General features: G+C 38.4%; 1 protein-coding gene across 1 annotated transcript in view; it reads left to right on the top strand.

Annotated features, from left to right (window-relative positions):
• Positions 1–1,317: 1,317 nt before the first annotated feature.
• The window catches only part of SHCBP1 (SHC binding and spindle associated 1), a 32,832-nt gene continuing 20,634 nt past the window's right edge, over positions 1,318–13,515 (top strand). Inside the window, exons 1-5 of the mRNA XM_027867777.1 lie at positions 1,318–1,419; positions 4,894–5,061; positions 5,522–5,637; positions 9,559–9,767; positions 12,588–12,680. Coding sequence (XP_027723578.1) covers positions 1,338–1,419; positions 4,894–5,061; positions 5,522–5,637; positions 9,559–9,767; positions 12,588–12,680 — 668 coding nt within the window. The 5' untranslated portion in view covers positions 1,318–1,337. The remainder of the gene's footprint in view (positions 1,420–4,893; positions 5,062–5,521; positions 5,638–9,558; positions 9,768–12,587; positions 12,681–13,515) is intronic.

Raw genomic sequence — 13,515 nt, 5'->3', positions numbered from 1 at the left:
TTATATATGTAATGAATATACTAATAATTTAGTTTTCTCAAGAGCTGCCTCTCTGACTTGGGAGTCAGAGCTCACAATGCAGCTTGAACTGATTCATCAAAACTGACAATGGTCACAATCCCTGGACCTTATGTGAAGGGAATCAAAATTGAAGAACCTGTTCCCATTGCAGAACTCTGGTTCTCTACTTACCCCCAAAGACTTGACTCCAAAATTGTTGTATTGTGGGACTTGTCGGTTTCTCCCAGGAAAACACTAAATGATTATTTGTAATCCACCTTCCCCACTTCTTCCCCAGTTGGGATTTAGATATATAACCTGTGTTTTTACTTCAGCTATGAGAACAGTCCTCACTCTGAAACTGATTAATTAAACTATTTGATTACTGGCACTTGCATCTCTAGGCCTGCTTTGTGGGGCTCTGAACATTCTCAGGTTATGGACTGGCTCTCTAAAAATCCTGTTTAACAGTAGGTGTTAGGTGCAGCGAAGTGGTGCAGTGCATAGAGCTCCAGCCTTAGAGTTAGGAGGACCTGAGTTCAAATCCTACCTCAGACACTTGACACACTAGCTGTGTGACCCTGGGCAAGTCACTTAACCCTGGTTGCCTAAGCAAACAAAAAGCAGTAGGCACTTAATAAATGTTTATTGATTTGTATCAGAGATACCATGGTCTCTCTTTATTCCAAGTACAGCTCTCTTGTCACCACATTACACAGCTTCTCAAAAAATAAAAAAAAGCTGACATTTATACAGTATTTTAAGATTTACCAATTCAATTTATTAAGTGCGTATTACTTGGCAGGCAATGGGGGCTCTGGGGATACAAAGATAGAAAACCAGAAACAGTTCCTGCTCTCCAGGAGGATACAAGGTGTTCACAGAAAAGTGAAACCAAACTATACACAGAGTAATAGGAAGCCATGTGATTCCGTGCGGGGAGTGCGGGACTGAAGTCTTGCGTGATTCCTGTCTCTGTCAAGTATTTGCCAACAATTGCGACCCGGTCTCCCCGGTTCTCAGTTTGCAAAAAACGAAGGGGTTGGATTAGAGGGCCTCTAAAACCACTTGCAGATCTAAATATGAAATCTATGACCTCAGGCAGATGGAAACAGACACTGCCCAGCCGTTGAGGCTGCAACCTCGCCTCCCCGCCAGGAGGGGGAGACACAATTGGGTCTTGATTTGCCAAGAGCGGCCAGGCTCGGTGCCCGCCTGAAGGGAGAGCTTAAGTAAGCCTTCCTCTGATTGGGTCTCTCTGCTTCTGGCTACTCTCCAACCAGAGGCCGGCGGGTTTACGTCACGGCGTCCCAGGGAGCAGCCCGCGGAAATTTGAAATGGCTGAAGGGTTGGTGACGGCTGAGCGCTTGGGGACTGCGGAGCCCGGGTCACCCGGGGGGCCTGCGGACGTGAAGCACGGTGCGCACCCCCCGGCCCCAGGGCGGCAGCGGTGGGCCTGGCGGGCGGGCAGGGGCCACGGCTGTCGTCCTCCCCTGGCGCTTCCTTTCTCAGGCTCGGCCGGGACCAGGGCTCCCTCCTCTGCGGGGCGGCGCGTCCTCGGCCCGGGGGCCCCGCGGGAGGGAGCCTGGCGGCGTCGGGGCAGGAAGGGTCCTGGGGAGGCCGGACACGCCCGGGAGAGATCTGCGTGGGTCGCGTTTTCTAATCCCGTCTGTCTGTGTGACTTTGGTGCAGTCACTTGACCTCTCTGGGCCATATTTCGTTTCTCTGGTGTGTAAAAGGGGGGGGGATTGGATTGTGGCTGACTCCCTGCCTGGAGGCTTGGGGGTCCCCCGGGCCCCCAGAGGCCCGGCCTGGGGAAAGCAACCTGGGAGGTTTATTTTGAGAAAGAAGACTAGAGGCGGGGCGGGGGCGGCCGTACAGCTGTTAGCTAGCCCGCCTTTTGCCTTTTGGGGAGGGGTAGAAGTAGGAGCAAAGGAAGGGGCCGATTTAGGTTTGATGTTAGGAAAAGTTCTTTAATTATTCAAGCTGTCCAAAGGTGCAACGGAAGGTAGTGAGTTCCCTGACGCTGGAGCTTTTCAAAGTCGTCTTTTTGGTTGTGTGCCAGGTGTTGTAGAGGTGGTTAGTGTTAAGGTTCAGGACGGACTTCACTGAGGTCCTTCGGACTCAGATTCTGTGCAGTGCCCGACCTGTCCAGCTGGAGAGGAGAGAGGGCAAAGTTTGGACTGTATGGCTGCCCTTCAGTGAAATGGAACAAATATATCGTGTTTTTGTGCAAATGCAAGCTTAGTGAATGATTATTGAATCGAATGACAGGGTTCATTCCTGACTAATCCTCAAAGATTTAAAACGGGTAGCATGCTTGTAATCAGCCTTTGAAAAGCCAGTTACCTCTACCATTAGAGGACAATGATTGCAGTAGCTAATTGCCGGTAAGAATAGCTAGCATTTTTGTAGTGCTTCAAGGTTTGCAAAGCTCTTTTCAAAAGCTGCCTTATTTTATCCTCACGACAGACCTAGGAGGTAGGAGCTAATCAATCTTGAGCACTTAATGCTCTAAGTTCCGACAGATAGCACCTGTGAGCATTGGCCCTACCACTCCAGTATCCCAAGTCATGAAGGGGGCAGGGTTGTGTTGATCCTGGTTTGGTTGAGAAAGTACACTGATACAGTCATGAATCCTTGAAATATTAAAATATTATACTGTAAGATGGAGGGTGATCTAGGACCCAGTTTCATGAGAGAGCAGTAGATTTGGAATTAGAAGACTCAGTTTAGAGTCTTGATTCTGACTTTGAACAAATTTCCTTCCTTCTTTGGGCTTCATTTTCTTTACCTGTAATGTAAATGGATTGGATTCGGACCTTTTCCATCTGTAACCTGGGTTGAATTGTTGACAATAGGCAAGTCACTAATTTATGAGTTTGAGAATAGATTTTTTTTCCTACTCATTATGCCTCAGCCTTTTCCTTTGCCCTGATTGCATCTTATCCTGTTTAGATATGTATCTCTGTACACATTGTATCCCCTCCATGTAGAAAATAAGTTCCTTGAGGGTTGGGTTGTATTCTTTTTCTCTTGGTATCCTTCAGTACTGTGCCCTTAGTAGTTATTAATAAATGTTTAAGTTGAATTAAATCTCAACTTTCTTCATTGTCAAATGGAAAATTAAATACTTTTTCTACAGTGAGCCTTCCCCAACCCATTTTAATTCCAGTGCCTTTGGTCTGTTAATTATTTCTTATTTACCCTAATTATAGCTTGCGTGTATATATTTATTTGCGTGTTATCTCCCCAAATAGATTATAAACTCTTTAAGGGCTGAGACTATCTTTTGCCTCTTTTTTTATCCCAAGCACTTAGCACAGTGCCTGGCACATAGCAGGTGCTTAATAAATATTTATTTGATTGATTGTTTTGAGGAAAGCCCTTCCATATAAATCTGAGTTATTACTTTTCATACACGGTTCTTATGAAGAAAGTACTTTGTAAAATGTTAAGGACTATATAAGTGAGTTATTGCTATTATTTTGTCACCTTACGGCTTCTCTAATTTCAACCCAGTCAGTATTTTCATTACTGAAATATAGGTCCCCATTGCACTGTAAGCCTCCATTGTTGTACTGTGCAGCTAAGTAAAGCTAAGTGCAGGCCACCAGGGCACTCCCAAGACTTGGAGTAGAAAGAGTCTAGGAAAGCAGGAGCAGTGAGAGTTAAGAGAAGTGAGTGCTACCAATATTTAGTACATACTAATATTAACTAGCTCTGAAATGCTTAGTAATACCACTCCTGTCAATCTTAAATCCAACTGTCAACTGCAACCGTAAACATTGATGATGATCAGTTGTTTTCAGTCATGTCAGACACTTTGTTACCCCATTTGGAGTTTTGACAGATACTGAAGGGGTTTGCCATTTTCTACTCCAGTTCATTCTACAGATGAGGAACTGAGGCAAACAGGGTTAAGTGACTTGCCCAAGGTCACACAGCTAGTTAGTGTCTGAGGCCACATTTGAACTCAGGAAGATGAGTCTTCCTGATTCCAGGCCCGGCAATCTATCCACTGTGCCATGTAGCTGCCTCTAAACATTGGCCTACATTATTAAATGGATCCTGTTATAATATGATTTGTTACTGTATAGAATACTGTTTGGGAGATAGGTAAAATTTGGGAAGTCAGCATGGAAAGATAAATCTTGCTTTGATCCTCAGCTATTAAGAGTAGAAGCAGAGAGGTAGGCTACAGAAACTACTATGGATAGTAAATGTTTGATATAATTATATGACTATTCATATTCTTATCATTGAGGGCCAGCTAATAGAGGTTTTTTTGGACAATTTTTTTTTAAAGTGCTAAGGTCTCCAATGAGGAGGAGTCCCATAGCCTACATAAGATGAAAGTAAACCTTTTTCTAATAAAGGTTGTTTTATCACTGTATATTGAATGAGCACTGTGAGCTTGAAGTTGTATTAGAAAAAAAAGAGAGCCTCTCAGTTCTCTAACAGTGCCAGTCTGTAGAGAGGAAGAGTCATAAATCACCCTTTTCCCTATTCCCCAGCAAATTTATAGTATTGTCATGAGGGAAATACCATATGACTATAAAATGTTGAGTAAATGAAAAGTGCCAAATCATGGTAAAGAATTAGAGATACATTCTTTGGAGGAAAGTCAGGAAAGCATCTTTTGATGTAAACATCTAAACTTGAAAAAAGCTCTTAGGATGTTGAAGTAGAACTTTTAATTTGATATGTTTTCAGACTTGCTTGGATAAACTATAGTCCCATCTGACAAGGAGAGAGGTAAATAAACTATGATACCTGAACGCCCATTTGTGCTTCTCTGTTGTTCTAATGAGTAAGTGTTTTAATTTTTGTGTAATTGAAAAATATTGGAAGTGTTTGGGAAGTTGAATGTTCTTCTTTTTATTCTTTTAGACTTATTCCAAGATGAAGATACATTCAGTGATTATGGCAGTCATGATAAACCAGGGACCATTTTGCAAAAGTCTGTGCCAGAAGGGAATGTATCTTTTCCAGAGATTTTCCAAACAAATCAGCTTTTGTTCTATGAGCGATTCAGAGCTTATCAAGATTATATTCTAGGTAAGTATTCACTTTGCATGTAAGAAGGGCTTTCTTGCTTCTTATATTTTCAATGTCTTTGTAATTTGGTGGGAATATGGTATCTTTTTACTACCCTGCTGTACCCTAGAACCTGCTGTTGGAATTACCGTGTAAATAGAGCCACTGTTTCTGAGATAGGGAATGGAATCTTCTTTGCCTGCCATTCATTGGCTGTGGGACCTTGGGGAAGCAATGCAAACTCTCTAAACCTCAGTTTCCTCATCTGTAATATGAGGATGATAATATTTTTGCTACTTCAAAGAGTAGTTACTACAAAGAATTATGTGTTATAGTTAATGCATTTGAGAACAGTCTTGTCAATCTGACTGTAGTGTCATATTGAGAATAGAGCATGCACATGGAATGGTTGGGTGGACTGTAGCTTCCTTCTGCTTTATGTAGTATAAATTCTTATTTCAAGTATTTAATTTGTTTGTAGCTGACTGCAAGGCTTCTGAGGTAAGGGAATTCACAGCTGAGTACTTGGAGAAGGTCCTTGAACCATCTGGATGGCAGGCAATCTGGCGCACTAATGTGTTCGAGGTGCTGGTTGAGGTAAATTTAATTCAGTTGTTAAGACATTTGTCTCTAGCTAAAAGCACTTTACTTCAGACTGTTATAGCCAAAGTACTTATTTTTAATTAAAGTTTATGAGCTGATTGAAAATAGCATGTTTTCCACATCTAATTGCCATGGTGGATAAAGCATTCAAGTAAATTTGAAAAGCAACTGAAGGAAAGCTATTTGGGAATCTCAGTAGTTTAAGTTTCAATGTCCTCCTGATAAGGGGAAGTTGACTATAGATCTGTGAAGTGTAAGTATTCTGAACTCATTTGAAAAAGAAGGTCTAGTTATAAAGTCAACAGCAGTTTCAATTAATTTTTTGTAGCCTTAATTGTAGCACATTAAATAGCTCAAACCAAATAGACAATACAAGACAGTCCATTTTTTGCTTAACAAATCTGTAGTTATGTGGTTAATCTCTTGGTAATGTGCCCCATTGCAGGAAGTAAAACAATCTTATTTTTCAACTGACTGGGTCTTTCCCATTAAATTTGCACTCTAATTACAGCTGTGAATTTTCTCAGTGTTTGTTAACTGGACCACAAAAAACCCTGCTAAACTGTAATGTTAAACCGACAAGTGTGAATACAAGTAACTATACTACAACTCTTTCAGAAACAGTGTCATTTACTGCAGTTCTTATGTATAAGACAGTGAATCATAGATGTCACTTGTGATTTTTTGATCTTAACTCTGGATTTCTGTATTAATTTGGAATGAAGTTCACACTTAGAAATTTTTATTAGGATAGTTCTTTGAGAATCTTCTGGAATAATTTTTTAATCTTTGAGATCAATATTTTAAAAAATATTTCATATTTGATCAAGACATCTTTATTTTTTCTTACTCAGTTCACATGGGAGTGAGGATACTTTCTGTTGTCTGATGACATTTTGGTACAGATTGACTTTAAAGTGGAGTATCTATTCTACCCATGTTATTAATCAATGAATTATTTACCTTAAAAGATTCATGATTACATCAGTGTGGTGCTGCCTCAGAATTGTAATAGAGAATTTTATGGGTTACTTTGGCCCCCAAAATTGTAATTAATTGGTGATTGGGATCCTCTGGTGGTGAACGCCTCTCATCTTAACTGTGCTGGTGCTCGAATGATAGTTTGTTCCCGGGCCAATATCTGTAGCAGTTTCAGCTTGATAGAACTTTAAGTGCTTGTGCCCTAAAAACAACTTTCAAAAACTTGAAGTTATCCCTGTACCATGATGATGCATTGAAGTAGGGCTATATTGGCGTCATTTCCTTCCATGCAGTGAAAAAAGATTCTAGATAGATAAGGGTATGTATTTATTTTCAAAATTTGATTTTTTTAAATTCTGAAATTCAACACAAAAAGAGCATTTCCACAAAGAACACAAAAAAGAGTAAAACAAAAAACACAAAATGGAGAATTCTATATGAGACTATGAATCTCCATGTCACACTGCTTACTTTTTATTTTTCAAAAGTTTGCAATAAATTCCACTTGTTACTTTCAAAACTGTCCTTTAGATGAGAATTTTTAAAGGAAGATCATTCAGAAAAATAGCCATAAGTTGAAGAATTGTATTTGGTGTGAAAAAAAAACTAACAAGATTTTTCTCGGATAATTATTACTTTGCCATGTTCTCTCAATGTAATTTTTTCCTTTACCCCTTGGTACTAAAGAGGTTGCTTTCCATGAAATTTGAAAGTTTCAGAAGACTTCAAGGGTCTTAAAAACCCTTTGATTATTGGTATAGAACTGTCAGGCAATAGAATTGTGACATTCTTAAATACATTCTTCCTGTTGAAATTCTGCAGTATTAAAAGGGATGACATTCACAGTAAACTTTTGAATTTAGGAAGATGCCTACATTTTTGAAGTCAAATGTAGATATTTGTGATTTAACTTTAGAGTCTTAGCCTAACTTTGGTCTGTTCTGTGTTCTTTAAGTAATACACTAATTATGTTACAACTTGCCTGACTATATATTTTAGAGATGATTTTCATCTGGTCTTTCTTTAATGCTTCAATGGATTAGTATTCTCATTGGTGTGAGTAGTCTCATTGGTACAAATCAAATACTTATCCATACCTTCTCATTTTTTTATTCTTGTCCTTCGCTTTCTGTAAGTCCTCCATAGTGTATCTATTCAACATATGGGAGGCCTTCTTCTAGTTCTTTTAATAGTTAATGGGTAGCCATGCAATTCATAGAATCATAGATTGAGAGTTGAAATGGACCTTAAAGACCACCGGTGTCAAACCTCTTATTTTGCAAATGAGGCAGCTGAGGCCAGGAGAATCAAAGCAAGTTGCTCTAGGCCATCCAAGTGGTCTGCAGAGCCATGATTTGAAGCCAGGTCTTCTGATTCCAAATCCAGTCCTCTTTTTTCGCTGTACTGGCAGCTTGGTGGCACAGTGCAGAAGTGATAGATCTGGAGTTGGAAGACTTGGATTCTAATCCTACTTCTGCCATTTTATTTCCTGTGTGACCTTGGCTAAGTCACTTAACCTCCTTAGCCATGCCCTCCAGCTCTAAATCAGTTATCCTGTGATCCCTAATTCTTGGTCTATTATCTCCCCCCTTTGCTGCATAACTGACTTACCTCCTTTTTGGTCTTGATGGTACTGTTCATGCTGCACCTGATATGTATTTCATTGTTGATAATAGGCTGCATCCGAATTTTCTTACTCAATTTAAAGTAAAACTCTAAATACTACATTAAACTACAAAACTCAAATAATTTGTATGAAAATTCAACTGTGGACTGTATTTGATAGGAAGGCAGATAAAGTTAGGTTTCTAAGATTATTTGGAACTATAGTTTGAGGCATTTTCAGGTGATCAACAATCATTTATTAATAACATTCCATATCCACACTCCAGGATCTGTACTAGGTGCTGAGGATACAAAGACAGAAATGAAACATTTCATGTCTCCAAGGAACTTACTATCTTTTTTTTTTTTTGAGGGGGAGAGTGTGTATAAGTATTTGCAAAATATATAAAAAGTAAATACAAGGAACATTTTTTTGGAGGGTAGGGGTTATAGCAGATGGGGATAAGGAAACTCTTCATGTAGAAGGTGGTGCTTTTGCTAAGTTTTTGAAGGACTGTGAGGGCAGAGGTTAGGGAGTGCATCAAGGTGTGGGGGATCATCAGCTGTATAGCTGACTAGCTGTACAAAAGTTGGAAGAGAAATGGAGGATGGAGTGTATTTTTTGAAGAACAGTGAGAAGATCAATTTGGCTGGACCATAGCTTGTGTGAAGGGAATGTTTTGTAATAAGATTGGAAAGGTAAGTCGAGGCTGAGTTTTGAAAGGTTGTAACTGCTAATAAATGGAGGAGTTTTTATTGCATCTAGAGGTAATAGGGAACCAGTGGAGTTTATTGAGTAAAGGAATAACGTGGTCAGACCTGCACTTTAGGAAAATTGTTTTGGCATTTGTGGAGAATGGATTGGGGAGAGGAGAGACTTGAGGAAGGGAAATCAATAAGGAGTTTACTCCTCTTTATATATGTTCAAGTTTATGTATTTTTTGACTCAGATTAAAAATAGTATTTTTCACCTCTGAGTTACTAAATTTTCAGTAATCTTTTATGTCTTAAAATGAAACGGAAAACCTACCTACACACTTTTCCAAAGAATCTTTTTTTTGGTGAGGCAATTGGGGTTAAGTGACTTGCCCAGGGTCACCCAGCTAGTAAGTGTCAAGTGTCTGGTCTGAGACTGAATTTGAACTCAGGTCCTCCTGACTCCAGCGCCAGTGCTCTATCCACTGCGCCACCTAGCTGCCTCTTAGACTGATCTTTTGAGATCCTTACTCTATCCTCTAGTGCATTTAGCTGTCCTCCCTAGCTTAGTGTTACTTGTACACTTGATAAGAATGCCATCTTACCACATTGTCATATTATTTTAAATTTCAGGTCACAAATGTGGATTTTTCGTCTCTGAAAGCAGAAGTGAAGCTTACTCACCCTTACCTTTGCGAATCTCGAGTTAGTACCTTTACTTTGGAATGCATGAAAGAACTGTTGGAACTGAAAGAAAATCAGTTGCCTCTTCAAGAACTGTGGGTGGTGTTTGATGATTCAGGCGAGTTTGACCAGACAGCACTTGCAGTTGAACATGTCAGGTAAGAAGAGAAATGTATAAAAGTGATCTTATACCCAGAAATGTTGGATGGAATTGCAGTAGCGAAGACCCAAAAACTAAGCTGTCAGACCAGTTATTATGTCTTTATTTTAAAATGCTTAAAGGCAGAGGTTTTTCTTTAAATGTATGCTTGCAGAAGCAGTAATATTAAAAAATAAAACAATTATAGAAAGGACTTTTATTTAGTGTGGTGAATTTTTGTAGGAGCTGGGTTATTTGGAAATTGTTGTTAGAGAATTTTTAAGGTTCTGGAAAGCTGAGGCTTATGGGCAATGTCTGTGAATTTAAGGGAAAATAAATATTATATGTTCTGAGAGAGTCCCAAGACTGAGGAACTGACTTTTAACAAGGTGATAGAGAATGACATGTGCTAGAAAACTTGCCCTGATTTTTCCAGGTGTCTTACATTTTCTTTTTTACCAGTTTCTGGGCTAATGTTGATTAAAAAAAAATCCTCTGCTCCATCCTGTAGTTTTTCAGGGGAAATTCAGTTTTGACCAGTACTTTTTGGCATAATTGATTTCAGCTTTGTATGGTTACTGTTAACTTATTTTTGTACTTTAAACGAGATTAAAACAGTACCAGAACTTATTTGTATTGACTTGTGTTTTTCTGAGTTTTTAAAAAACTGTAAAATAGCATCACTTACATCTCAAATCTCATTTATTTTGTACAGATGAAGTTTTTGTATCTTTAACAGATTAATTCAGGAGAGTGATTGGATGTTCCATTTCATTAAAAAAGGCTTAAATTTTAAAAAAAAGTCTTAATTTGGTCATTCAAGGATAGGATACGTTGCTTTTCCTTCTTAATTTTTATCTAGAAAATGGAAGATAGTCCCCATGTGATTAATAAACTACCCATTTCCATTATTATACTTTAAGAATTGGGTCCAGGTTTTATAGATTGAAAGTCTTCCTCTTCTTCATCTTCTTTAGCCCCAGATTGTAAGTAACATTTCTGACAGAGTACAAAAGCATTTAGTACAAAATACTGTCAGTGATTCAGTGCTAAGTATGTTAATTTTTTTGGTAGCACTTTATGGTTACAAAATACTGTACCTCATATTTTCTTATCTCATCTCGGTTGATCCTCCCTGACTTATTCAAGATCCTGTGGCTGCTATGTGGGAAAGCTGGGTCTTGTTATTCTAACTCCCTTGCTCTTTTCACTGTAACATATATCGCCTCTCCATGTCCAAAGAACTGTGTTCAGCATGATTAGAAAAGTGAAGTAGTCATCCTGGTGCTACCAGAATTTCTATTAAATAATGGAAGTAGTTTGAGGTAAAGGAAAACTGCTTGTATTTTAAGGAAATTATGAATAATGGAGAAACTCTTTGGATTTGTGAGTCTCTTAAAAGCAAGTTAGAAGAATCCAATCAAATATTCGTGTTTGCTTTACCAATAAGGTTTTAGTTATAAGATGAACTTTTTGGGGAAAGTTATATAACTATTTCAAGATTTTTCTTTGTCATAATTTTACACAAGGAGAAGTTAGTATACATTAAGTTATTCAGGATATTTAGGGGCATTATAATTTTCTTTCATGAGCTGTTGTTCACTTGTTTAGGTTTTTAGATATAACAAGATATTGTTAATCAGGCACCTCATTTCTTTGACCAGACCATGTAATAATTAATTAATTTCCATTAAGATGACACAAATCTGGCATTTAGAATTTCCTGGTTATGAATCTTCTGAAAATTAATGTGTACAGTATATCTAAAGGGAAAATTTAGGATTTTTTCTGATGTAGAACATGTGAATCTATGCACATATAGATGCACACATGTATATCCATGTGTATATATATGTCATATACATACATAAGCATATGGTAGGGGATATAGAACTGTCCTTGTAACCATGAAGACCTGATTTCCAGTCCTGCTTGTGACACATACTGGCTGTGTGACCTTGGGCCAGTCATTTATTGACCTCTTATTGTTCTAGGCAACTCTCTAAGATTGTAAGTTGCAGAGGAGGTACCAACTTTTATTGGTAGGAATTTCCTTATTCAGGAGTTCCCTATGCCAGTGAACTCATGAATTCAGTCTTTAAGCCCACAGTCATCCCAATTTTGAGTTGATAATACTTACTGTAATACTAAGCATTTGACAACCAGGGGCTAATTGCAGTGTTGTCTTGTTTTAACTTTTCTTGCATATCTATGTTCTGCCTCCCCAAGTGGTTAATTGTTCAGTTGTTTTCAGTTGTGTCTGACTCTTGGTGACCTTGTTAGGAGTCTTTTTGTCAAAGATACTGAAATGATTTGCCATTTTCTTCTCCAGCTCATTTTACAGATGAAGAAACTAAGGCAAATATAGTTAAGTGAATTGCCCAGGGTCACACAGCTAGTAAATGTCTGAGGTCAGATTTAAACTCAGGAAGATGAGTCTTCCTGACTTCAGGTCTGGGGCACTATGTATTGCACCACCTAGCCGCTCTAGTTAATTGTTTCCTTGAGGGAAAGAACCATACCATAATGCTCTTTGTATTTATTATAGTGTCTTGTTTATTGTAGATGCTTATTAATATTTGTTTTTGGGGAAAAAAAGAAACTGAAAAAATCAGGGATTCTGGAAAAACATGATTCTGAATTTTTATTAGGAGATGAGGGAATGTTTTATATTGTTTGAGATACTCCTGTAGCTGACATAACTGCTTTGATTTATTTGCAAGGTCAGTTTTTGTTCTGAAGAAATTTTTATATTCTGAGCTAATGACTGAATTTTTAATGTGTATATATATATGTATATATATGTATACATACATTTGTGTGTATGTATTTTTTTTAGGTTTTTCTACCAGAATATTTGGAGAAGTTGGGATGAAGAGGAGGAGGATGAATATAATTATTTTGTCAGATGTGTTGAACCTCGATTGCGTTTGTAAGTATATGTCAACTGTTTTCAAGGTGGCTTATTTCACTGTGCCTGCAATGGTGATAAGTGCTTTTAGCTAGATTTTATTTTTATTAAATTGTATAAAACTAGGGCTCCTACAGAAATAGGATCATTTGCCAAGGCCAAACCTGCCTGCTAGTCACTTGAGAGTACCACCTGGTAAAGTGGTGGGAGTGGGTCCTTGATTCAGAGCTTACATAAGTTTAAGAAATTATATTAAACTGAAAAAAACTCATGTCACCAAAAAAATTTATCTAAGCAATGTCATTCAGTGGAAGGGGTGCTGGTTTGGAGTTTGAATGCCTGAGGTCAAACTCTGGTTCTGCCATTTACTTGATGGGAGGCCTAAGGCAAGTCACATAACCTCTCTGTGCCTCAGTTTCCTATATGCACAATGAGAGATTGCTCAGGTCTCTTCTAATTCTGAATCTGTACTCCTATGAATCTCACTCTTTAAAAAAAATTCAAGGTGATGAAAAAAAATTTATTAATCACAGAATTTGAGAATTGGAAGTAACCTCAGTGTCTTTCTAGTTCCAATACCTACACCAAAGGAATCCCCATTATAAGTCAAGTCATAAGCACTGATTAAGCTGTACTGTATACCAGGCTCTGTGCTGAGCTCTGAAAATGCAAATACAAACAAAAAGAGACATAGAAACTGTCTTCCAGGAGTTTACATTATAATGGAGGAAGACAACATAAAAGGAATCTGAAAAGGAAAGACAGGGAGAAGGTGCCCAAGGTAGAGAAGGTTCATAGAGTCAGGGGTAGGTAGAGTCTGGAGAGGAATGAAGATATGACTAGCCTGGGCACTTTG

The sequence above is a fragment of the Vombatus ursinus genome, unplaced genomic scaffold, assembly GCF_900497805.2.
Source record: "Vombatus ursinus unplaced genomic scaffold, bare-nosed wombat genome assembly UNPS02014786.1, whole genome shotgun sequence".
Taxonomy (NCBI): Eukaryota; Metazoa; Chordata; class Mammalia; order Diprotodontia; family Vombatidae; genus Vombatus; species Vombatus ursinus.
The sequence above is the reverse complement of the archived record's forward strand: the minus strand, read 5'-3'. Positions and strand labels throughout refer to the sequence as shown.